This window comes from Eucyclogobius newberryi, unplaced genomic scaffold (assembly GCF_026437365.1).
Source record: "Eucyclogobius newberryi isolate DKJ021-1_F unplaced genomic scaffold, fEucNew1.0.hap1 SCAF_10, whole genome shotgun sequence".
NCBI classification, from domain to species: domain Eukaryota; kingdom Metazoa; phylum Chordata; class Actinopteri; order Gobiiformes; family Gobiidae; genus Eucyclogobius; species Eucyclogobius newberryi.
This window is the reverse complement of record NW_027315724.1, coordinates 23,598,866-23,623,555: the sequence shown is the minus strand read 5'-3', so window position 1 is coordinate 23,623,555 and position 24,690 is coordinate 23,598,866. Positions and strand designations below refer to the sequence as shown.

The 24,690-nt window shown below is 41.5% G+C and overlaps 1 protein-coding gene across 7 annotated transcripts in view; it reads right to left on the bottom strand.

Annotated features, from left to right (window-relative positions):
• The window catches only part of cux1b (cut-like homeobox 1b), a 52,158-nt gene continuing 27,468 nt past the window's right edge, over window positions 1-24,690 (bottom strand). For 2 of the 7 annotated variants that reach the window (XM_072464059.1, XM_072464096.1), the window contains exons 5-23: window positions 24,146-24,283; window positions 22,074-22,197; window positions 20,459-20,535; window positions 20,276-20,342; window positions 16,162-16,210; window positions 15,080-15,184; window positions 14,569-14,757; window positions 14,221-14,279; window positions 14,028-14,070; window positions 13,857-13,953; window positions 12,225-13,007; window positions 11,484-11,567; window positions 10,946-11,047; window positions 10,340-10,863; window positions 10,082-10,223; window positions 9,205-9,492; window positions 8,932-9,120; window positions 7,708-7,972; window positions 2,378-7,637 (exon numbers count right to left, since the gene is read on the bottom strand). In XM_072464059.1, the coding sequence (XP_072320160.1) occupies window positions 7,166-7,637; window positions 7,708-7,972; window positions 8,932-9,120; window positions 9,205-9,492; window positions 10,082-10,223; window positions 10,340-10,863; window positions 10,946-11,047; window positions 11,484-11,567; window positions 12,225-13,007; window positions 13,857-13,953; window positions 14,028-14,070; window positions 14,221-14,279; window positions 14,569-14,757; window positions 15,080-15,184; window positions 16,162-16,210; window positions 20,276-20,342; window positions 20,459-20,535; window positions 22,074-22,197; window positions 24,146-24,283 (3,797 nt within the window). In that variant the 3' untranslated portion in view covers window positions 2,378-7,165. Of the gene's footprint in view, window positions 598-687; window positions 753-829; window positions 911-995; window positions 1,053-1,390; window positions 1,475-1,551; window positions 1,669-1,750; window positions 1,867-1,948; window positions 2,153-2,377; window positions 7,638-7,707; window positions 7,973-8,931; window positions 9,121-9,204; window positions 9,493-10,081; window positions 10,224-10,339; window positions 10,864-10,945; window positions 11,048-11,483; window positions 11,568-12,224; window positions 13,008-13,856; window positions 13,954-14,027; window positions 14,071-14,220; window positions 14,280-14,568; window positions 14,758-15,079; window positions 15,185-16,161; window positions 16,211-20,275; window positions 20,343-20,458; window positions 20,536-22,073; window positions 22,198-24,145; window positions 24,284-24,690 lie in introns of those variants that run through there. The other 5 variants (XR_011930162.1, XM_072464071.1, XM_072464098.1 and 2 more) reach the window with 5 other exon arrangements.

Below are 24,690 nucleotides of genomic sequence, written 5' to 3'. Positions count from 1 at the left end.
CACTGCTTATTTTTTTATTTGGAATAACAATGAAAGCAAACATTTTCCAAAATCAGTAACCGTTACATTTTATGATAGGAATTTAAAAAGTAAAATAGTTTCAATTCTCCCAACTGCCCATCTTAAAGGGTATGAACGATCAATAAACAACATACAGTATTCTCATACTCCCTCACCTTCAAGAAAAACATAACACAAGATCAAATAATCCTGGAGTGTATATAGGCCTTCACCAAATTACTGATTATATTTTATCACATTAATATAGCTAATACAAATCACTAAAGCCTTACAGTCCATGTTATTTTTTGTAAGTCATTGTGTACTAATTGATAAAGCCATAATCCAGAAAGATAACAATTGCAATATTCATTTAAGCAAGTACATTACCCTTAAGCAAGTACATTACCCTTAAGCAAGTATATTACCCTTAAGCAAGTACATTACCCTTAAGCAAGTACATTACCCTTAAGTACATTACCCTTAAGCCTGTTTATGTATCTAAAAGCGCCCTCTATTGGGTAAATCAGATGATTGCAGGTGAGCGTTTACAGGTTTTGGTCATTCTCATGAAAACGATGGAGATGGTCTGAATACCTATAAAATACAGAATGAAAGTGATATGAAGCAACAACAAAAAAGTGTGTGTAAAAGCACTATACAAAATATCTATTGCATTTAACTTACTTCTTAGCACAGAAAGCAGAGCAGTCTCTCCCAATACTCTCACTCCAAGCAGTCTTGTACAACACCTAATAGTTGCAATAAAATGGTAATTTATTCCATATTTTCTGTATTAAAAGTGACAGTAAAGATATATGAGGCATACCAAGAACACCAGGCAGTGTAGGAACAGTGTGTAGAAGAAAGCAATGGTCCGGGCCATCTTGTTGGACAGAATCACTTTCCCCTGTAACAGGATAACACAGATTGTATACAAAGTTGATAATTTTTATAGTCAGTGTTGTCTCCGAGTGCTTTTATTATCTTCTCACCAGGCTCAGAGTTGCTTTGTCCCAAGGGCTGAGGCTCAGGTACCGGCGCTGGCGCTCCTTTGGACAGAGTGCAATGCAAATTAGGGCTTCACTATTCAAAAACTCAAACTGAAATTTGTATAAAAAAGTAGGCTTCTGTTTAGCGTGCTCTTTTCAAACACAAAGCATTACTTTTTAGTGTAGAATTCTGTTGTAAAGGTCATAAAAGAAAGAGGTTAGCGTTTTTTTGCTAATCAATAAGGATATTTTGTAGTTTAGGTGCAGTCTTTGATAATTGCACCTCCTCATGTTGCAAATTAAATTTGACTGCGATATAATGTGCAGTCCTAATGCAAATGACTGAGTGTAACATAATCATACTGCCCCAGGGTGTGTGCTTAGGTGGGGTGACCTACCCTCTTGCTGAAAGAGGCAAAAGGATCCAGCCTCTCTTCGTACTGTGAAGAGTAGCGCATCACTGTGTCGTCACTTCCTCCAGTCTTTTAACACAACATACACTCAGAATACAGTGAATTAGAAAAATGGAAAAACATTTGTTTCACATTTGGATGCTTACTTTGCCTGGGTAGCTTTGCAGGAATTTAATTTTCTCATAGAGCTTGATATTGTCTGCTCTCAGACTGTCCAATTCATTCTGCAGTGCCTGCATTGTATGCTGCACAGAGCGGCTCTCCTGAACAGGTACGGGAAGTAAATTGAAGTCTCAACAAGACCAAAGGGTATTTCTATTGCTTGAATGATATTGCAAGACTTACAGCCTCAAGCTCCTGGTTACGGGAACGAAATCTTTCTCGTTGACTTGAGATGATGGAGAGCAGCGAGTCCATCTGGCCCTGGGGAAGTTCAGCATGGTGTGGGTTCACGCCTGGACCTGGAGCAAACACAGTTTCAACAGCAGAATGAATGAATTGACTCGCGACACAAGTTTAGTGAAATCCTGAAATGGAACATGCCAGAAAACATTGCAGTGGCCTCTTTGACGGGTTCCGGGATGTTGCCCATGTCGGTGACCTCGGAGCCGTCTGCGCTGGGACGTGCCAGGGACGACATGGTCTGAACTGTGCTCAGATCATGCTCCAGCTTCAGGATGAGATCCTTCTGCTCTGCACTGGTCCTGACTGCAGCAGAAAACTCCAGCTGCAACTCAGAGTAGCGTCCTGTCGACAGACACAGCCGCCACATCAGTGGGATCATTTATAACTCAATTCTTTGTATTGTGTGAAGAATGTCAAGGAGTACTCACCTGTGACTCAAATGACAGTGTAACACAACTTAAAGAACCCTCTTTAGAATAATAGAGCTGATATTTTCCTCTGAGAATACTTGAATTGAACATTATTAAAACAAAAACTCTACACCAAACACATTGAGCACACTCTTGGTATTTGTATAAAAGAGATTTACTTCAATTATCACACCTAGGGTGCATGTGAATAATGATGATGAATCAAATGTCAATCATAACAAATACATTGTGAACATTTCATACAGTGATATTGCTTTTCAATGTCGTAAAAGGGACTGTTTTACAGTGCTGAGAACAAACAACATGGTACATTTAGTAAATATAAAGATAAGGAAACAATGATACATGGAGAAAAACAATAGATGGGAAACCCCAAAGAGAAAATATAAGTTTTTCAGGAGTGACAGAAGTGCTAAGGAAACAGCTTTCAAAAACATTGAAATCATCCCTTTACAGTCATGCAGCCTTTTGATCTACAACACACATACACGCAGACTCGCAAACTCACAAAGAAAGCAGTGGAGAGGTTATGACAATTATTACTTCAACATTGTTGATGACAGGTTGGAAAATCGTCTAAAAACACTCTGAACTTGCTAAAGCCTCAACAAGCATTTTAAAGCTTTCCAAAGGGGTGGGGCGAGCTTGTCCCCAGGTCTTTTGGTTCAGACTACTCTGTGTTTGAAGCCCTGGGTGAACTGAAGCGACGACACTAGGTAGCAACACACAAGTGTCAGCAATATTTCAACAGAAGTGGACAACTACTTCACTTTTTGGCTTTTTGCTTACTCTTTTAAGTCTTACACGTTTTGAGTGAAAAATTAAACTGTACAGTACAAACAACTGAACAAATCAAAGGATATGGTTTAAGACTTGAAGTTAGCTGGAGCCAATTTGCAAGTGAAGGGGTAGTTAGGTGATATTGTGCTGTATCACACGTGTATGTATTACTGAGTGTGCCATGTATATAGCACCACTGATTTGGAAAGTGTTTCCTTATAAAACCCACTTCATAAGTTATATTTCAAAAGTATTACAAAAACGTCTGAGGTTCGTCTTTCTTTTTTCCTGAATATGGTGACCAGTGCTGCTGCTCGGGCTTCCATTACAACTAATGTCAATGAATAACCACTACTTCAACAGATCAAACAGTAAAGCTTTACGACTTCAGAAAACAAGATAATGATATACAGCATCTGTTACACCTTTACATTGTTATTCAACAGTGTATAGAATTATCTGATTTAAATTTGTAGAAAAATATCTGGATTATGGAAAAGTCCTGAATCGTCCCTTCTCTCCTGCCTTCAAACATAAGCATACCGCGACAAAAGTGAATCAATAGCTACTGGAGCAACGGTATTTACACCTCTTTTTTCCAAATAACCATTACAATTGGCACACCTTATATTAATACCTGTAGTGCCCTTATAAATGTCACAGCAAACCTGACACAAACAGAAAAATACAAAATGCCCTATGAAGAAATTCAGTGTTATTACAGTGTACGCTGTTTCTGCATGCTTCCTCCTTCATTCAATGCTCTGGCCTTTCGATGCTAGATATGTACAACAGAAGAAATGCACAGTGGGAAAATTATACCTGGACCAAAGCGTGTCTTCAGGTCTAAAGTCGCTTTTTTGACCGTTTCACTGCGCTCTGCAGTTTTTTAGTATTTACATCCCTCTCCAGAGAGTGGAGAAATGTTTATTTGAGTCCTCAAAGGAGGCATGTGGATATATATTGAATATGGACAACTGACGTGAAATAGTCTAATGACATCACTAGTTTGGTGCCCTGCTTGGCAGTTAAAGGCACAAATCTGATGATCTCATGTGGTTGAGATGAGTTGATGGATCAGGTTATAAAATAGGTCAAGTGCTTAAATTTTACAGTAGCTATTTATCACCATAAAACACACGGTGGTTATTCAGTTCAAGCAGTCCAGCAGAAGGCAACATGCCTTTAGTTTGCAGAAGACTCATGTTTTACATCAGCCGTCCACAGGAAGAGCCTGCGGTTGAGCGTTTTACAAATATCAGACATACTAGAAAATCCAATTTGACTACCGGACCGTAATGGATCTTTTAACAGTGCAATGAATTATAATCTGACAAACCTCTAACATGTGTGTATGTTTTCAGGGAAGGGTCCTCATTTCCATGATTACACAAGGATTTGAAATGAGAAAATTTAAAAATGATAAAATAAAGGCCAATGAGTTTGCCTGTACTGTGTATCTGATGCTCTGAAGTGAGGGTGGCTTTATAAATTCTACCTCAACATAGCAAGAGCATAATATTTAGTGTTGGGATACTGTGTCTGTGCTTGGTTCACAACCACGTTTAAAGGCAAATAGTTCCCAGTATTTTGGGATTATACTTAGTGATAGTGTTTATGGACCCTGTCCCAGGATAAATCTTCATAAAGATCCTAAGTGCTTTGTTACAGACTGCTATATAAATTCTGCATAATCATAGGCTGGCTATCTGTTCAATCTGGCATAGCACACCTGCTCGCTGGTACATTTCTCTAATCTCAATTTGGCAGATATGACCTTTCAAGTGATAATGTATTCTCAACTTTAGGTAATTTCATTTGACCTTTTCAACATGTAGACATTTGGACCTTCTAACACACGTAAGTGGGTAAATTCTGAAATAAAACTATAAGCCCTGCAATGTTTTAGGCATTGAACTTGCACAGTCATCCAAAAATTAAACCTGGAGATTGGAACTGAATAGAAAAAAGCTATAGTGCTAATATTGATATGTCCTTTGATACTCTACCAAGCAATTTAAGAGCGAAACTGTCTTGTTAGCTTAATGCTAATGGGAGCATATAGCAATCACAACATTATAAGCAATTGAAATGACACTAAACTTTAGGACTCTTGAATATACAAAACAAATGAGAACTAGTACATCTTTGTAAATATTAACCAATACTGCCGGCAGTCTATAAATCTAATAAAAATGTTACTTGCCCTCTGAACAGTATAATCCCTTAATAATAAACTCAAATGATAAGACATTACATGAAAAAAATACAGCACCTATAAATAAGCAGAATAAAAACCAAACTATAAATGCAAAAAAGCAATAAAAACCAAACTACAGTAAATCATAGTATTACACTACTGTGTGAGAAGATTAATGTAATGGTAGCGCATCAAACAGCTTAAAGAAGGGTGTCAGTTGTGCACTAGTAGTGTGTGCAAGTAGATACGAAGTATATGACCACACACATTTAAAAACACCAAACACTCATCAGTCGCACACGCTTTGCAAACACACACTTTAACATGTGTGCAGACACACACACATGCACACACAGGGGAGGCAGTGGGCTGACAGGCACTGAGGGCTTGTGTGGGACAAGGAGGAGGTGATATGCCTTTGATTTGTAGTGTGTACAGTAGAATTAAATGCAAAACGATTCAAATCCCTGGATACAGGAGAGACTGTAGGAGAGTGGTTACTGCTCACAACGGGTCAGGTTTAATCCACTTAACACAAAATAATTATTTCAGTTCATCCTAGCTTGTTTGCTAACCCATTTTTTCAGTCATTGTATTTATTTAACATTAAATAAATGTGAATTTAACCCAACCCTAATGTAAATGCAGCCATTAAAAACAAACACTGACGCACTCACACACACACTCTCTTCCTGATTTGGCCTATAAAATGTGTATTGTGAACAGTAACTTTGAGGGAAGCGCACACTCAGCATGTCTAATGCTGTGTGTGACTACCACAACTGGAAACAACAGACAGGTGTGGTATCACCATGTGAAGTATAGTATTGTGTAAGAATGCAATATTATTTTATTCTAATTTATCTTTTCTTAACAATAATGTGTTATTTTCACATTTTCTGTTCCTTTGTCTTGAACTAATTAAAATGCTTTCTAAAATTCCCTATTTTGTACTCTTTAGAGTCAACAGACTGTGCAATCTCTTGTTGGCAACCAAATTACAATAATTAAAAAAAGAGATCATCCTTCATCCTTACGAAAGGCTTAAGGAGGCAAAAAGTTCCAGCCTTCCTCTTCAGATGAGTGCATGTGTTTGTGAGGGCATGAATATCCTTTGGGCCATTACATGGCTGTCAGAAGAATAGGATAAGGGTCATAACAGGTTAAAGTTCCTTAAAAACAAAAAAAGTAACCATGGCAGCTGGCGGTCTATTCGCCACCCTCTAGGAGTGTAGGAGCGCATTAAAAACATGCTGTCTTTGAGAAAGACCACACCCACCAGTTTGGGTGCGTGAACACACAGGTGCACACACTGACGTAACCCTAACATACAAACACACACACGCAGTGAGTGAAAAAGGCAAAGGGTTTGTAACAGTCACTCTACAGTGTGAAAATGAGGCATCTCACTGAGTGAGGGGAGGTCTGTGGACACTTGGGAGGTGAGAAGAGCGGATAAATCTCCTTTAAGAAAGTAAGTGTTCTTGTAAGAGAGTTCCTGTCTCCATCTATCATCTATCGGTGTCTATCACTGACAGCTGCTGTGTCAGGCCTTGCCTGTTTTACTGAATCCAGGTTAGAAGCCCAGCTGCGGGTTACACCCGAGCATCGGCCCAACCAGTCTGGTGCACCAGTGGCTGGTGATAGGGGAGGTACAGCAGGGCCAGAGGCCAGCAGGACGGCTAAGTGCTTTTCTGAATACAAAAACAAAATTCAGTAAGAAAAAAAAAAAAAAAGGAGAGACAAGTTCTCATATTTTGTTCTTCTAGTTATTCAGCAAATCTTCTTTTTAGGGTTTTGCCAACCACTCTTTGTTTCTTTCCTTTTTGGGGAAAGAATAACGTGATAAAATGGCTGCTGAGCTTGACTTTGGCTGTGTTCACTCTCCAAATGGAACAGACCAGGAGGTTGTGAGGTTATGAGACGAAACGGGTGAGGAGGGAGCTAAAACTCCCACTCCGAAGGATCCTCTTTACTAGCAGCCTTCTCCAGTCTGTGGATAATATTATTGAGATTGGCTGCTTTCTTCTTCCGCAGATTGTTGTCCCTGGGGTTTCTGGCTGGGCCAGATGCTGGGCTATTTGTACTGGGAGCAGAGCTACAGGGAGCCTCTGAGAGGCTGAAAAGCCCCAGTCCACCCGGTCCACAGCTGGAGCCGGGCCCGGGGGTGCTGCAGTCCGTCTGGGCAGGGGAGTTATTGGAGGCCCCTGCTTCAGAATCCTCCATGTCCTGGTCTTTACACACTCCTCTGTTATCTTCCAGCCCAAGGCCTGTGCCCTCCGACTCAGTCCCATCACAGCTGTCCCCCTCTCCTGATTTGGATCCTCGGAGGGAGGGAGATCCCCTATCGCTGCTTGGCACCACCCCTCCAGCTGCCTGGATCTCTTCTATGAAGAGTTCCCTTCGAATACGTGACCTAAGAATAGACAATAATCAATTCACATTTTGTGTACATGTATACAATTTATATAAGTTTTAAAACTCACCTATAATTATGAAACCAGTTGATGACTGTACTGGTTTTCAAGTTGAGCTGTGATGCCAGTTCCTCAATGGTTTTGGGTGACGGGTAAGGTTTCTGCTGGTAGGCCCTTTTCAGTGCCTCTTTTTCTTCTGGGCCCAGCACCACTCTTGGCTTTTTCAGGTGCTGCTGTCCTGGACTCTGGGAGCCCTGAATGTAGTCTTGCCCAATGATACTTCCATCCACAGAATGCCCATCACTCAAAGAACTCAGCCTCCTCTTCATGTAAGCTGCACAAAATATGTATTGTCAATATCATATTGTCTTGGTCAAGAACAGAGTGAAAGTGAAAACATCTCCAACAGCCACTAGATGGTGCTAGTGTTCTTCAGATCAACCTAAACAATGGGATCGCCACACCAGGCTTAAGGCATGAGGCAGTACATACTGGTTACTGCAAGCTTCTGAAGCTTAAAAAAACAGCTCATGGCCGCCTCACATGAGGTTGACATTTTTAACCCGAAAATATGCTGCTAGATGTGTTTCAGAGTACAAGCCCTTGGAGCAAGGTTAGATCATTCTGAAAGTAGCGCACTGCCTTGTAGGCTTCAACCAAAGAGGTGAAAGGTCAAGTATGGTTAGTCCGAGTCCGGACTAGGTTCATGCCGTCCTCTAGGCTTTTTTTTTTTTTTAAACAATGCTCTTATTCATAGTCATGACAAATGCTGTACAACGTACACTCAAATTATCACTGAAATAGAAAAAATTAAATATTAACCTAAATGGTTATGACGCATTTACATGTTACATTTGAAATTGAGGGTCAAAATGTACAAAAAAAAGAGGCTTCATCTTTGACTATGGTGACTGAGCAGACAATGCAGATAAAGAGTGATAAACTGGTGTTGCGCTAACAAACATTAAAAACAAGCTTATAGACACAAATAATTATGATGATGCTGATGAAAAAGAGTGCTGATGACTGTGAGTAAGCAGCCCCCCGGCAGTCCCCTCGCTGTCACATCTAATACTGTATGTGATGTCTGCAGTCATGATTGGTACTGACATCACACCAAGACGACTGTGATCTGCACAACATGCTGTGTTGTCAAGCACAAAGGGTGTATGTGCTCACAAGAATTAAAAATCCAAGTACATGTTTGGAATTCATGTGAATGTATCACTTAAACCCTAATTTTACTTACAATGCAGTTGTTACTGTTAATGTCAATGTCATTCGATTACACACCTTTTTTCTCCAGGCGTTTCATGTCCATAAGCTTCTCAACACTGTGAGGATCCTGGAGCCAGAGTTGCATGCGAACAAAGGGCTCCCTGCCCTTTAGACTGAGTTTGTGCCAGGGTTTGGGCCTGGCCAGCAGGTCTGAGACTGAACCCTGAGTCAGACCCAAAATAGTTTCCCCAAATAGGCGCTGGCCTGAATACAAAAATGCATATAAATATCAACAACTTGTGCAATAACACTAAACCACATTAACTGAAAATAGACAATGAGACTTACCAAGGTTGTTATCCGTCAGCACCTCTTTGACCTTCTTAGTGATGGCATAGGTATCAAGCTCAGGGGACATGGCGACCATTTCCTGGATACTTAGACCAGCGTGGCCAGGTATGGGCAGAGGAGTGCCGGGCTGAGACTCCCCTCCAGAGGGCTCTTCGGAGGGGGCTTTACCACTGGAGGACTGTGAGGTGAGTGGATCCCCAGCCAGTCCATTTACCGACTCCTCTGCAGAGCTCAGGGGCGACTCTGGGGCAGGACTGCAGCTGGCTGATGTTTTGGGAGTACCCTCTGTTTAAAAAAAGCAGCCATGGTTCACAAACACGTTCTACTAACACTAAGGTGAGTTCCTCTTCCACTCCTGCTGAGTTGGGGAGGAACTTCAGTCACACTACATTAGCCAATCTAATTCCTGTTAAACAGTAAAGGTGCTTAAGTTTGTGGTTTGAAGTTTTTTTTGGCTTTCTTGTCCTACTCCTTCATCTTGCTGTCTGTGTCTGTGTAGCACTGCTGTGCGGCTCAGCACGCTGGAAGAGAGCAGTCATGAGGAGCTGTCAGTGTACATTAGCTGCTGTTTACACCCCCAGAGAGAAAGAGAGGCACGTACACACACACCGAGCTGCCATCTGGCGCTGCAACACTAACTTGTCTATGACATGACAAACCAGCAGCTTGCTGGCTGACACTGCCACGGCACTGGGGATGGGGGGATGGTGGGAAGAGAGCATTGCTGTGTGGGGTGGGTGCAAACTGCACAGAGGGCATGTGGGGTGAGTGACAGGGTGACAGAATCAACTAGCCATCAGCTGGAATCAGGATCTCTTCCCTTTAATATTAAATAGATTGTCTGACCAAATCGTTGTATGCATAAATTGTATACCTTGATTTGGAGCTTGCTGGATGTGTGCGTTTTGCCCTTGGTCTCCATTAAGCCATGGTTGCATGCGAAGGTATGGCTCCCTGTTTCTCTGGTTCAACTTGTTCCAGGGTTTGTGTCGAGACAGACTATCGCCGAGTATTCCCTGAGCCACATAAATTACTTGTTATTACAAATACAAAACTTCATATATACACTAAACACACAGCTAAATTGACAGATGACATTACTACTTTCAACATTAGACTAAAGACACCTCACCTCTTTGGAGTCTTCCTGGATGTGGTTCTCCTCCACTGTCTGGCCAGATATTGTCTTACGAGGCTCAGTGTGCATGCTGCTCCACCATTGCTCTCTCCAGTAACCCACTCCACCAGCACTCCCAGAACGGGTCGTAGCATCACGTCCCAGCCTCAGCGCTCCATCAGCAGACATGTCGACTCCTGAAGAAAGTCTTCCCTCTCTCTTTCCGGTGGAACTAAAGTCCAGAATCGGTGATGGGGATGAAGGAGAAGACAAGATGGAACTGGAAGGCTTCTTGAGAGACAGTGCAAGGGGGTTGTAAGGCGGGAGGGGGGATGTGAGGGACGAGCTCAAAAGGTCTCTTTGAGATAGCACAGAAGACGAGGAAGACGATGCTTTGAGAATGGGCTCTAGAGCTGCTTGCTGGGCCTCCATTTCTCTCCGGGCCTGTTCGAGGATGGAGCGGATAGCCTCATCCGAGCCACTGCCTCCTCCACCCCCTTTGAGCCCAGTATATGAGGTTTGAGTGTGGGACAAGTCTGCTGAAGACAGAATGAGCCAGAATAAGGAAAACAGAGCGACAATGTATCACCTTGGGCTCTGGAGACAGATGCAGCTACTCACCAGCTTTCTGCACCTGCAGTTCTCTTTTGGCTTGCTCCAGAATGGACTTTATAGCCTCATCTGAACCTGCCTCAGGTGTGCGCACTCGAGCTGTAATGTTACCTGGAAAGAAGCAGGAGAAAATTGGGGAGAAAATTAAATATTCACTCAGTTTTAAAAACAAATATATACATGACAGAGCAAGTAAAACAATACACAGCACACAACAACTACATTCCCACAGCCAAGTTTCAAGGCAACTACACTAGAGGGGTTGTCATGTGTCTCAGCAGCTCACGCATGCAGACAAGCTACACGATTTGCACTAAATGCTCCCGTAAAGAAACGGTCAATCCTTTAAGTATCAGTACACATGCTGAATTAAAAAGGTAGGGAATGGATACCGTAGGTATATTTTTAAGATTGCCACAACAAAAACCAACAATAAAACATCTCTCGCACAAGCCCGATCAAACACACAGCATAGAATTGGTTCACCTCAACACAAACATGCAGCACAAACAAAACGTGCTACAATCTCTGTGTGAAAGAGACAGACCTGCATGTGAAGCTGTATCAGAAAGGTTTCTCCGCTTCGGAACATCATGAAACACTCTGCTAAGCTGGGGCTGGCCTGAGCCCTCTGTTAAGAACAATATATCACACACTATGTTACACCAGATGTGTGCTTTCTCTACGAACTCATCTATTTGATGCCATACACTGGTTTTCAAATATACTTATAAAACAATTTAGCTTCCTCCATCCATGCACGTAAGAGTGCCACAAAAGGATTGATTTACAGACTCTGTTCTCAGTCAGAAAAAAAATCTACAATCTGAATCTAGAATCAGATAGAGACAGAGAATAAATGAAGGCATTACATGCAGAGCATTTTCCTTCTATGATTCCAGCAACACTGTTCTGTTGTTTTTGTACTTTTTAGAACACCTTCAATCAGAAATGTCTTTATGCGTGAACAAAAGCAGGCTAAGGCTAATCGAATCTCCACGTAGTTAACCGTACTCCTTGCGTTCCTAGTTTCCAACAGTCAATACTATTGACATGTGAAAGGTTTCTGTATTGACCATGATGGCTTGGAAAGGCTCTTGGGATCTGTGTGTGACTAGGAACTCACTCCAAACACACAGGTGTGGCACAAAAGGGAGTTAGGAAAGAGAAAATAAAAATCTAGTCTATATTGACACGCTAATCAATGACTCCGCGCAGAGTTTTACATACACACAAGAAGACACACACCATCCACAGTCACACTCAGACACTGAAGACTGGCACTCACCTCTTTGTCGTCCCTGGATACTGCGCAGTGCAAGGATGTTCTGCTCATCAGCCAGGAACTGCCTCATCTTGTGGAAGGGCTCCTTCCCCCGGATAGTTAGTTTATTCCACGGCTTTGGTCTGGCCAATATCTCACTGACTGAGCCCTGGGATAGTCCTAGCACATAGTGGCCGAACACACGCTGGCCAATGTTGTGCTTGATCAGCTGCTCTTTAACCTGTCGGGCGATTTCAGCAGTGTCCATGTCTTCGCCATCCAGAACACTTCCGGTGGTGGCATCTGAGTGACTTGGAGACGGAGAGGGGGCGCTGCCAGCTGTGCTACTCCCATTGACCGGAACCATGTCTGGGCTAGCAGGCGGAGGCTGGGGGCTGCTGGCGGCTAGAGGGATAGCTGCAGAGCCAGGTGTGGAGGTCGGGAGGGAGCTGAGGGCTGGAGTGAATGGGGTGAACAGTAGTGCCCCACTCGGGATTCCAGATGACTCCTGTAAAGCTTTGGAGTAGAAGGTCTGGAGCAGTTGCCGTTGGATAAGGGAGTTCAAAGCCATCTTGCCACCCACCAGAGGGAAAACAGGCGAGTAGAAGTCCTGTCCAATGCCCGTAGGAGTGAAAGCGTGTGATTCGCTGCTGGTGGAGGTGGCAGTGTTGAGGGTGTCCGTATGAGTGCGTGACAGGGGGAGCGAAGAAGAGGGGAGAGAAAGAGGGGGAGGAGAGGACGAAGATGGGTCGCTGGACGTGTTCTCCTTTGACGAAGGCTCTTCTGTCCCTTTTCCTCCGGCTGACCCTACAGGAAAGGTCAAACACACCATGCATTACGGGGGAGTCAACAAAAAAGGGATTCCAAAAAAGTGCGAGAAAAAAATACAAACGTAAAAAGTTATCTTAATCAAGTATCCGATATTCCTTTTTTGCCAACCCCCCCAGACAAAGTGCCCATGCATTTGTGATTTTAACCTTTCTTGTAAGCCACAGCCTGGAAGGAAACAAAGGATAAAGAAAACAGCTGACAGAAAGAATTAGGTAATTTAGATGGTTCCCTTCACACAGGTATATGGAACCACATGAACGGGTCCACACATCCCAGAAGCCTTGGAGTCTTCTTACTTGGATCATCATTTTGTAGCAGATGCATTTAATTCACACACACTTCTCATTTCTCCCTTTTTCAAACACTTCACCTTATTACATGTATTAAAAAATGATTTGAGACAATACATTGGTAAGCACAAAAACATTTTCTTTCTTGAACTCCGACATGACTGAATAAGACAGTAAACTTGTCTTATGGTGAATGTTAATCAATTCAAATCTATTCAACTATTCAAGCCCAAAGCCATGACATTTCAAACTTGTACACAGTGTTGCAGAGGGCAGAAGTTCTCATGTAGGGGCACAAAATATTGCCCTTTACCAAGCTACCTTCATTCTCATTGTTAATAGGACATGAAATCAGACTCACAATGTTACCATATTTTGTCATGATAAAGCGCTTCTTTACAATTTCATAATCATAGCATAAAATATTCTCAGAGGAAAATGTAACATATAATGTGCAGTGTGAACACTTGATGTGGCTATGTGTCTGAGGTTATAGGCATTTTCTAAAGTGATACAACGCTAAAAGGAAGCTTACCACCGAGTTCGGCGTTGGCGATGCGCAGAGCAGCACTCTCAGATTGCAGACTACGGTTCCTTTCTAATAGCAGCACCTCTAGGGGTTTGTTGGAGTCCTATGGGCACGATAATGAGTGTGAATCATAAGTTACACTGGAGAGTGGAACTATTTTTTGTTCCTGATGATTACCTGGGCAGAGTCTGAAGTGCCAAATTCCATAGACTTGAGGATACTACGAATAAAACAACATAAAATAAAAAAGCTCAGACATGTCACATGTAAGTTTTTGTTCTAAAAAATATTGTAAAGCAGATCATTTACTCCAAAAGAGCAATGTGGTAGCATTATACTAGGCCTACCCTGAAAATACATCTCATCTTACCTCAACTCCTTCTTCACCTCTTCATAGTCAGCTTGAGTCTGCAGTTTCTCCTCCAATTCCTAGAAGAAAATATCAAATATAACAAAAACATACATGTAGTATAACCTTCTATCTCTAAATGTTGTAACCTTTGCCTAATTGCTCTAGTCTTTTGTCTATGAGAATAACTACTATATAATATGCAGTATAATTTATATTTTCTGGTTTTGGCCTGTTTTAAATTAATGGCAGCATTTATTTTCCATCATTGATGTCCAATATTTTTACACTCTAAAAATGTTGCTTACATGTACGAATATGCATAAGCAGCCCCACTGGACAAAACTAATTCTTGGGTGGTACTTGTACCTTCAGAACGGCAGTCTTGCTGCTGAGCTGCTGCTCAAGCTCAGTGATCTGGGTGCCAGTGGTCTCTCTGAGTTTGGTCAGGCTGGCCTGCAGTCTCTGAACGTCCTCCACCAACTGGGCAGTCTCCCTCTCTTTGGCCCTGAGCTCTGCTTCCAGATTAGAGTGCAATGCTACCTCAGGTGTTTGCTCCTAAATTAAAGAAGAAGAAACAAAGTCAATCGCATCCAATAATCCGCCACCTTTGCAGAGGTATTCTATGAATATTGTATTTCATGTAAAAAATCTTCATCCAATTTAAATCAAATAGGTGAAATGTTTGTTGTTTGACACAATAAATCAAGACAGAAATCATGACAGCACCAATTGCATTCCAGGTCACTTTTTGTTTAGTTGGTGGTGGATCAATGATATAATACAAATCATTCCGATCACAAAGAGCATTTAAAGGGTCCAGCTAAACGTGTCATAACAAAACGTGGCCACATAGTAGTAAATCAGTGGGATATGTTACCATGTCAGTATCAGCCTTGGCTGGGCTTTTGAGAGGCTGAGATTGGTTACTCAAGGACATTTTCTCTCTGAGGGACTCCACCTCCCTTTGAGCCGCTTCAGCCTTCTGAAAAGACAAAACAGATATGCTAACTGGACACTCCACACCAGCAATTCTTGTACGTGTATACCCATATTTTATTATGTCAACGCATAAATAAACAATAATTATTTGTTTTGTTTGCTTGAAATATTTCTGGAGACAAAGGTGTTACCCACGACAGCCTCGTGAAATCACCACTACGCAGAGATGAACAGACATCAGTGCCAAGTTGCCATCATTAGAAGTTACAGGGAGCTGATTCCACTGTGTTTCTAATTGCTACCATACTGCGAGTTGTTATTGACAGGGTGTGAGCAGTACTGTTACTCACAGGAAAATAAATCCTGTTTTCCATTTTCTCCTTATTAAAGTGTACAAAAAGTCTGGGAGTAAGCTGGAGGCCATGTTGTCATCCTCTGTAAACCTCAAGTCAGAAGTGTGAACAGTGCTGAATGTGTGTGTGTGTGTGTGTGTGTGTGTGTGTGTGAGTGTGAGTGTGAGTGTGAGTGTGAGTGTGAGTGTGAGTGTGAGTGTGAGTGTGAGTGTGAGTGTGAGTGTGAGTGTGAGTGTGAGTGAGTGTGTGAGTGAGTGTGTGAGTGTGTGAGTGTGTGAGTGTGTGTGTGTGTGTGTGTGTGTGTGTGTGTGTGTGTGTGTGTGTGTGTGAGTGTGAGTGTGTGTGAGAGAGTGTGTGTGTGGTTCAGTTTGAGCACAAGCCTTTAGGCTAATATTAACATTACATGCCTATGCTACCCCTTTAGCCACAAATCATCCTCTTGGGCTATTAATGAAAGTTAACAACAATGACATTAACAGATACCACAAGAATATTTACAACACAGGGGCACACAGGCCTTTTTCAGCCGGATGAGTTTCAAAGGTGTGAAACAAACCATTGTTCTAACTCATGAGGCCAGGCTTACACATGTATGTTTTTATGATTAACATTTGTCCTAGTGACCTTCAAAAAGACCGGTATATACATTCTAAAAACTAAATGTTACCTGATTTGCTCTTTCAAGGTCTGTCATCACCATCTCAATTTCATCAGCCCTGCAAATTAGATAACATTATTTCAGTATAAATACATAATGGAAATAACAAAACAGATACAGAAACAATGCAAAAACTTTAAGTATTAAGGGAGGGCTTTCAAGTCCATATTTAGACAAATGTTGGCCCAGAAGCTTCACAGTCTAAATTTCACCTTAATCCACTGATTGTGAACTCCAAAACCCAAACAGCTTGTATGTGTGCATGAACTCCTGTATTTAAACGTGTGCTCCTTTGCGTGTGTGTGGACATGCACCATGTAAGCCCCTAAACCCAGGCCACACTAAAACAGAGGGATTACATTAATAGAGCTCTAAATCCTAATACAGAGGACTAATCTGCTATGAAGCTGTGCGATTGTGTCTGACTAATGGTCTGGATGGAGGCCGTGGTTTCACTTGCTGGAGGTCATAGAGCAAAGATCCATTTCATAATAATTTTGAATAAACTTCATTGCTTTTCATTTCTGTGAGATATTTTAAATACATTTAAAGAAAGCCAGGCTGACCAGCCTGTATTAGAGTTGATTATATACGTACTGATAAAGAAAAAAAAACAGATTACATTTACAGAAGAAAATTATATATTGCAGGATTGCAACTAATATGTCTGTAATCGACTCAAGAAGTTCTTAAGTGACTAAAGACATAATAAATAGATCGATTTGTTGGCCTAAAAAGGAGTGTGGCGGTGGCATACATACAAACATAATCGAGTGATTAGTCGACTAGGCGAATAATACTATACAGCCCTTGAAACGAATGATTATTTTAGTAGTCGACTAGTCAGAGATTATTCCGATTAATCGTTGCAGCCCTAATACATTTATTGTATGTCTGGCTGTTATACAGGCGTTTTATACATGCATCATGTGCTTTATTTAGAGCCCTGTTTACAAGAGCATTGCAGAACACTGAGTGCACAAGCGCAAAAACATATGTGCGCTGCTTCTTCCATTAAGACGTTTTATTTCACTTCAGCCCTTTGATGGTGAACCCAATAACCCATGCGGCTTTGCATTTGTGTGTCACAGTAGGAGAAACAGTGTAATGTCCCATAGGCTTGAATACAACTGATTTGAATGTGTTTAACAAAACAGACACAGTTGATATTAGGTCAACATTGAGCCACAGGCAATGCAGCAAAAAGAATCTGATGTGGGTGGGAGCGTTTCACTTTGTGCTTTTATTCTGTGCCTAACAGTTAAAAGGATCTAGAATGCATTTAAGCAACATAATAGTTCACTACCTCACAAGCTTTTATCCTGTCTTAAGCTATAGTGCGCAGGATCCACGTTGTGCCCAGCTCTGGTACACACAAATGCAAGGTCAAAGAGCCAACAAGACAGAAAAGCTTGTAATGGAGAGTGTTTATGGGTAGTAATGTAACTCAAAATCCCCACTGCTGCCGCTCCAAATGTGATCATTTAATCAAAGTACAGATGCACAAGTCTTCTTAAATAACCTTTGGATTTGGTTGTATTTGGGAATTATAAAGGCAGAGCTAGAGGCAGAGGGCCAAAGCAGATCACAGGGAAGGGATTTTCGACAATCCTGATATATTCAGCTAGTGCTGTCGAACTAATACAAATATCAAGCGATAAATTATAATAATAAAAAAGGGAAACTTTGCACATAAATGCTAAAATACTATAAATGTAATTTTTAGAGACTGCAAAGTGACAGTTTTTTTGTGTTTTGTAAATAGAATAACAAATAGAAGTTTTTCAAAACAAAGGCAAGCTAATAAACCCCCCCCCCAAAAAAAAATATACAATCAAAATCACACAATTTCATAAATGATATTCTAAAATGTATTAGACTGTATGTAGAATAACATACAGACAACAGTCTTCAAATCCCGCTCCAACACATACTTGGAGTCACTTACACTCTTTTGTAGCATGAAAGCCAGTGGGTGCACCCAGTGACATCAGTGGAGTTCAGAAAGGAGCCCAGAGCCTCTAAGCCCCTACTGTACTTGCTCCATCTCAGACAGGCCTTTTCATCTCTTATCTCTCCTCTCTTTGCTCACTCACACTCTGTCCTTTCCCCCCTCGACCCTTTCCCTTCCCTTTGCCCTACACTTTGGGTCTTTTCATCCCTCTTCCTTCCACCGCCCCTTCTCCTCTTTCTGCTTCTGTCCTCAGCGCCAGCAGGATATACCCCTGATTTAGATTTTCATTTCCCTCCTCTATCACACCGTTATCCCCTCTTCCTCACTGTAGCCTGCAGCCCCTGACTTGCTTTTTGCCCTCTAGCTTTCATCACTCCATTCCTTTTCTTTCCTGGCTCTCTCCACATTGCGTTTTCACAGCGTGTTACCTTGGGGATTTCAAGGAGGCTTAAAAAGAAGCTAGCTGTGTGAGTGCATCTGTGTGTGAGCCATTTTGTCTGTGCATCTCAGATGGACACAAGAAAAAAAGACCTATTGACTGCAGCCTAATTATCAGCAATTAAATGCTTTCCCCAAAAGTGGTACCAAGAGCCTACACACAAACAAGATGGTGCATAAACACAGGTGAGGCTTGCACACACATAGCATCCTGTGGGGGGCGGGGATCAATAGATCATTAATCTTTAACAGGGACTAAACGGGTAAAATGCGGCCAGTCAGACCCTCACAGCGCGAACACAGGGAGGGGGCAACACTACAACTGCACAGCCCTCGCCCGGGCTTCAGAGCAGAGGAGCTGCTACCAAATTCTTAGGCAGTGTGTCTGTCCACTAGAGCGCATGTTTTGAAAGGCAAATTACTCAAATGCAGCTAAAGGAAGGGGGATTTGTCATGCAATGTCCTCCTTGGTGAGAAGTTTAAACCTAGTGTGTACACTCGTGTTTGCATAATGAAGTTAATTATATCTATACCATTTGTGTTTTGTTGTGCAAAAATGTATACACTCTCAAAGGGTTAAAAGTTGTGTTCAGCCAAACACAGGCGATTTGCTCAGCCAAGCAGTAAACGGGGGAAGGACTCCAAGGACTGGGAGGGTGCAGGGTTAGAAAGGGTTTGTGTGTGCTTTAAAGCGTTGCATTAAAATTTCAGATCACAGCACGCCACATAGTCAAGGACCCTGACTGCTCGAGGCTTATGAGTGAGTGAGCGTGTGTGTATTTGAATGTGTGTAGGAGCGTGTGTGGGGAATGAGAAGGCATGTGTTTATTAGCTTCCGTAAGCAACCAGGCAACTTTCGTGTTCTGACCTAAAAGGAACAGGCAAAGATGGACAAAAGGAGGATTCAAGTGTAAAGAAGAATAAGCATCAATGTAAAAACATGTTGATTGATGCAATTACACTGCACGCAATGTCTTCCTGTGGCCTTTACTTAAGGGCTCACAAACACATCACAAGAGAAAAGACGCTTTGTGCGATTGGGAGGCAAGAAAAGGGAAAAAGTGAGGAAGAGAAGAAAGATCGATCTGTTTTTAACAGCCAATCAATTTAACAACTGTGTTAATGGAGAGACACAGCGAGTTGGGGGCATGGTAAAAAAAAAGTGTGAGGGAAAATCTTAAAAGCCAAGTTTATACCGCTGTAGTTTCTGTACCTTATGTGCCTTAAGGACCTAAACTATACAGTTTATAGTCAGGATCTGAATGTTAGAGAATTATAGTTCTTCTAACCAGCTAAAAGTAGAAAAGTATGTATCCTGATACAGAGTGCAGTGCTGCTGACATGGAAATGATTCTGGTCAACTATCCAACTAGTGTTCAATCAATAATGACAGTTTACCACCAGTAAATTTCAGTTTTAGTTAATTTAAAAAAAAGAAGAAAGGAAGTGGGTGTCAGCCCTGCGACAAGTTGGCCACTGTCCAGGGTGTACCCCGCCTAAGGCCCGAAGTCACTGGGATAGGCTCCAGTCACCCGCGACCCCAAAAAAGGGAACAAGCGGTAGAAAATGGATGGATGGATGGAAGAAAGGAAGTGGAAGAATCAACAACAGTAGAAGAATATCCTTGTTCCTCTCAGTATTGAGTGATTTTTGGCCCGTGTGTGACACACTGCAGCTGCTAGAGAAAACAGGGCCGTTCCTAATCACTGCACAGAATGGTGAAATACATACTTTGCAGAAGATTCCTCATCATACTTTGTCTTCAAATCGAAGAGTTCGGCCTGAGTTGTTTCAAGTGCTGTAGAAGAGAAAAACATGAATCTGGGTAACTTGAACATAGCTACAACTCAAAATAGCATCTGGTTCAATATCAAGTATTTTGTGACTGGCAGTTCAATTGAATGGACAAGGTACCTGTCTGCAGGGACTGGACCTTATGTTCTGCCTCCTCCAACTTCGATGACATGGAGTCCTGGCTCTCCTGAAGTTTCCTACACAGTTATGAAGACAGCAAAGTCACACATTGTTAATCAGTGAAACTTGGACACAACATTTGTGACAAATTCAACTTTACTATAATTTTCCCACCATTTCTGAAGTGTTTTCTCCACTAAAATCCTCCCAACACAACCCACTCCTCATTAAGCAGCCCTATTAGGCAGGAATGTCTGGCCACTGGGGCACACTGCACCCAGGGGGAAGAGAGAGAGAGCGAGAGAGAGAGACAGAGAGGGGGGGATGGGCGACATAAACCACAAGGATAAAATATATTCATTCTTACCATATAAAAAGTTAGGCTGTGCAGAGAAATTGCCACTGCATGTAAAAACATCAATAATCTAGCACAAAGACGGTCTTTATGGCACTCTTTGATGCCCCCCTTCTCCGCCAATCTGTCTCTCCCGTCATCTCTATTTTTTTGCCCTCTACTTCATCCTTTCATCTCTCCCTCTCCCTCCTTCCCTCACTCCTTGCAGGATAAATGCATCTGAGGTACCATCCATTTACTGCCCTTCTCAGACACAGGAAGTCAGCTCTCAGCAGACAGGAAGAAGCCTATAAAACGCTGACGTACAGGAAATACAGTTGGACAATTGATCTTCAACTGTATATCTAAAAGAGGGAATTAACTCAACATGGCAAACAAAGTGATCGACTTAACGAAGAAAAATTAAAACAAATCTGATCCCTGTTTTAGTCTATGGTTTTTCATTTCATGGAGTTGCTCTTAACTTTAGTCCTTATTATAAATAAATTGTACATGCAGCAATCTTTAGGGGTCCAGGAAAGCAGTATTTTGTCATAGATACAATAATTAATCAGAAATAAGTCTCTGTTTTCTATCCCTTTCTACCATACACCATCATCAAGCCTAATGTGACCAAACTATATTATAATTCATTTATTGAATCGTTTTACCTCAAGGCCTGTTCCAGATATGTGTGTATTTATGAATTAAAGCAAGACCCTAAGTAGGTCTGTCACATTTTTTTTATTTTTTAAATGGAGGCGCGACGTATTGCTATAGAAAATATCACAATAAATGATAATAATCAAACATTTGCCACTGCCACCTCAAAGAAAGATAAATCCAGTAAGCCCTATTCTAAATGTACATTATTAAATAAAACATGAGCTGCAATGATTACACAGCAGAAGGTACAACATAAAAATAACTAAAAGGGCCTTAGAAGAAAAAGTACATAAATATTGAGCTCTAAAGATATTGTTCCATTTATCAATATCATAAATATTGCGACAAACCAAATCCTAAGAATATGTATATGTTTGAAGCAGAGCATTTTAAAGCATTGTATGGAATTCAATTAACTTGATCCACCAAAGCTAAAATTATCACTTATATTGAAGGTATTCCGTTTATTTATTTTGAAATACCAGGCACATGGTACAAAATGGGTTTATTGAAAAATTATAGTACTGGGCCTTTGACTGACCAATACCAAACATTAAAAAATAAGATAAACCGCCACATATGGTACGAAAAGAACAACATTTAGTTAGCACCCACCTCTCTTTTTCTGCATAGTCGTTGTGTAACTGCAACTGTTTTTCCTGGGCCAAATTCTCAGCTTGATTTTTTAGTGACTGCTCATATTCACGGATTTTCTCCTTCAAGTTTTTTATCGTTACTTCTGCAAAAACAAAACACAAAAACACAAACATTACAAACACATTCTTGTACATCTCTGGAAACACGCAGCCCCAGTCAGCACAGACTTCATGGCTCTCACCTAATCTTTATTATATGGTATATAGAACATTCAGCATTCTCTAAAGCTCTGGTTCTCAGACTTTTCACCCCAAGAAAATATTTGGCCCTCAGAGTACCACCAGATCTACACCAGGTCTATACTAGTGCAAAATAAAGTGCTTATGACAAAATATACCACACATTATTTGTTTAACATTTTGCATCAGATTTTACTATTCTTCCCGAGTGTGACAATTGTTTTATGAAGTTTATAATTGTACTGTACATAAGATAAGATATTCCTTTATTGTCCCACATGGGGAAATTTCATTGGTGCAACGCAGGTAGATACAGAGGTAGATACAGAAGAACAGATCACTTATAGGAAGTCTGAAAAACACTTTCAGTAGAAGATCTCCTACAAATAAAAACTCCCATAGACAAATAAATAAATACATAAATACATGAGCAGCAGATGTGACGTGCGTACTGTTAGCTAGCAACCATACTGTAAACAATGGCCAGAATCAAAATAAATTACACAATCGTTTTGACAAATAATAACAACCGACAACAGCTTTATTTTGTCTTTTGATTGTCTTAACTATCAGGAAAATTGTGTCCCTGCGTTTTGCATAGCATGTCCCTTATTGATGACAACTTTTATATTCAGTATTCATAAATCAGTCAAATTTCACCTTCTATTTCTCAATTTTTTTACAAACCGCCACTTGACTGATGTAAAACTATGATAAAAATACACCACAAGTACCCACCAAACTAAGTAATAATCCGAAAGACACGAGACCCTGTCATATGCACTTTAACACAAAGCACCACAAAAACATAGATGAAATTGTAGCACCCGAAGGAGCTCAACCCCAGTTTGAGAACCACTGCTCTGACGTAGCTGTGTGCATTATCTCTGAAACCCTGTAACCTGCTGATGGCTAAACACTGTGTACAAAGGCCTGAAATAAATCCTGCACATAACTGGGGTAATAAATAGGTCTTGATACGCGTGTGTGCGTGCGCGCAAGTTTCCCAGTGAAATGTATAAGTGAGTGAGACAATGATAAAGAGCAAGGCTGCCTGCTGCCTTTGACTGAGGCCTCTTAGCACTAGCGGTGTGTGTGTGTGTGCATGTGATTTAAACTCGAGTCTCACCGCCATGACACATAATCAATAGAGGAGAACCCCTCAGAGCCCTCTTACCCCTTAACTGCTTAACTGAACTTTAAACATTTAGGTTGCAGGGATCAATGGCCTCTGCACTTTTACCGCGCGTGTGTGTTGGTGCGGGTGCGCGGGTGCGAGCCGGTCCGCGTGTGTTTAACAGAAGTGGGAGTTCCACAGTGTGTTTTGGGGTTTAAATATCCCCCATCTATTGAGGTGGGAAGGAGGGATAAAGGATGAGGGAACAGGAAAATCAATGGCAGAATGGAACCCTGCCGCTATCGAGCTGTTCCAATTAACTCTCGCTGAGGAAAGGGGGATTCCAAAAACATTCCCTGCTCCCTCACTCGCACCTCCTCCTTTTTGGACTGAAATTTCACCACTTTTTTATCGCCTCTTCTCACTCATCTCACCTCTTTTGTCAGTTTTTCCATCTTTCTTATACCTCGAGCAAGCCTGTCGTCTTTTATTCATGAAACTGTACCTCTTCCCCCTGAAATCTATTTAAAATGTAAAACCTTGTACATTTTGTGTTCATAAATAATTGATTGACTATTAAAATATGTTCAGACTGGCCTCCTTTTCTAGCAGAGGAACTTTGAGAAATTGAATACAGGCAATGATGAAATAACATGTAGGGCTAAATTTCCATTGAACATTTACTTACAAATTTATATACAACAAGTTAGTAATGCCAATCTTCTTCTTCTAACCTTGGTTCTTGACTTCTGCAAACTCTTTGTTGTAGTCCTCCAGTGTCTCTCGAAGTTTGCTGTTCTCCGTCTCAATGTCGTGCATCCTCTGGAGCTTCAGCTGCAGCTGCTGAGCCAGCTCGAGCACAGGTAGAGGATCTGCCACACAAAACACAATACATTAACACTGGTCAAAGTACATAACACAAACAAGGGCGACACACCACTGGAGTTAGCTGGGGAAAACAGTGTGCAAGCCCCTGTGAGAGCTGCGTTTGCCCTGGTAAAATGTCCTTCAGCGAGGCCATGAATCTAACAAGTCCAGAAGCACTGTACTGAGGATAACCCTGGCCTATGATCTCCCTGTGGAATCCAACAGCGCAAGCAAGGACCAAAAATATCACAATTATGGCCTCCGAAATAAGGTTGACAACTGCTTCAGCTCAAACTGAAACAATATCAGCTCTTTATCTGGTCATTATCGGGCTATCTGTTGCTTGCTCTGTGAACTGGTTCCACTGCAAATACAGTATGTACAATGCCTACAATCGTCTGATTAGTGCAAG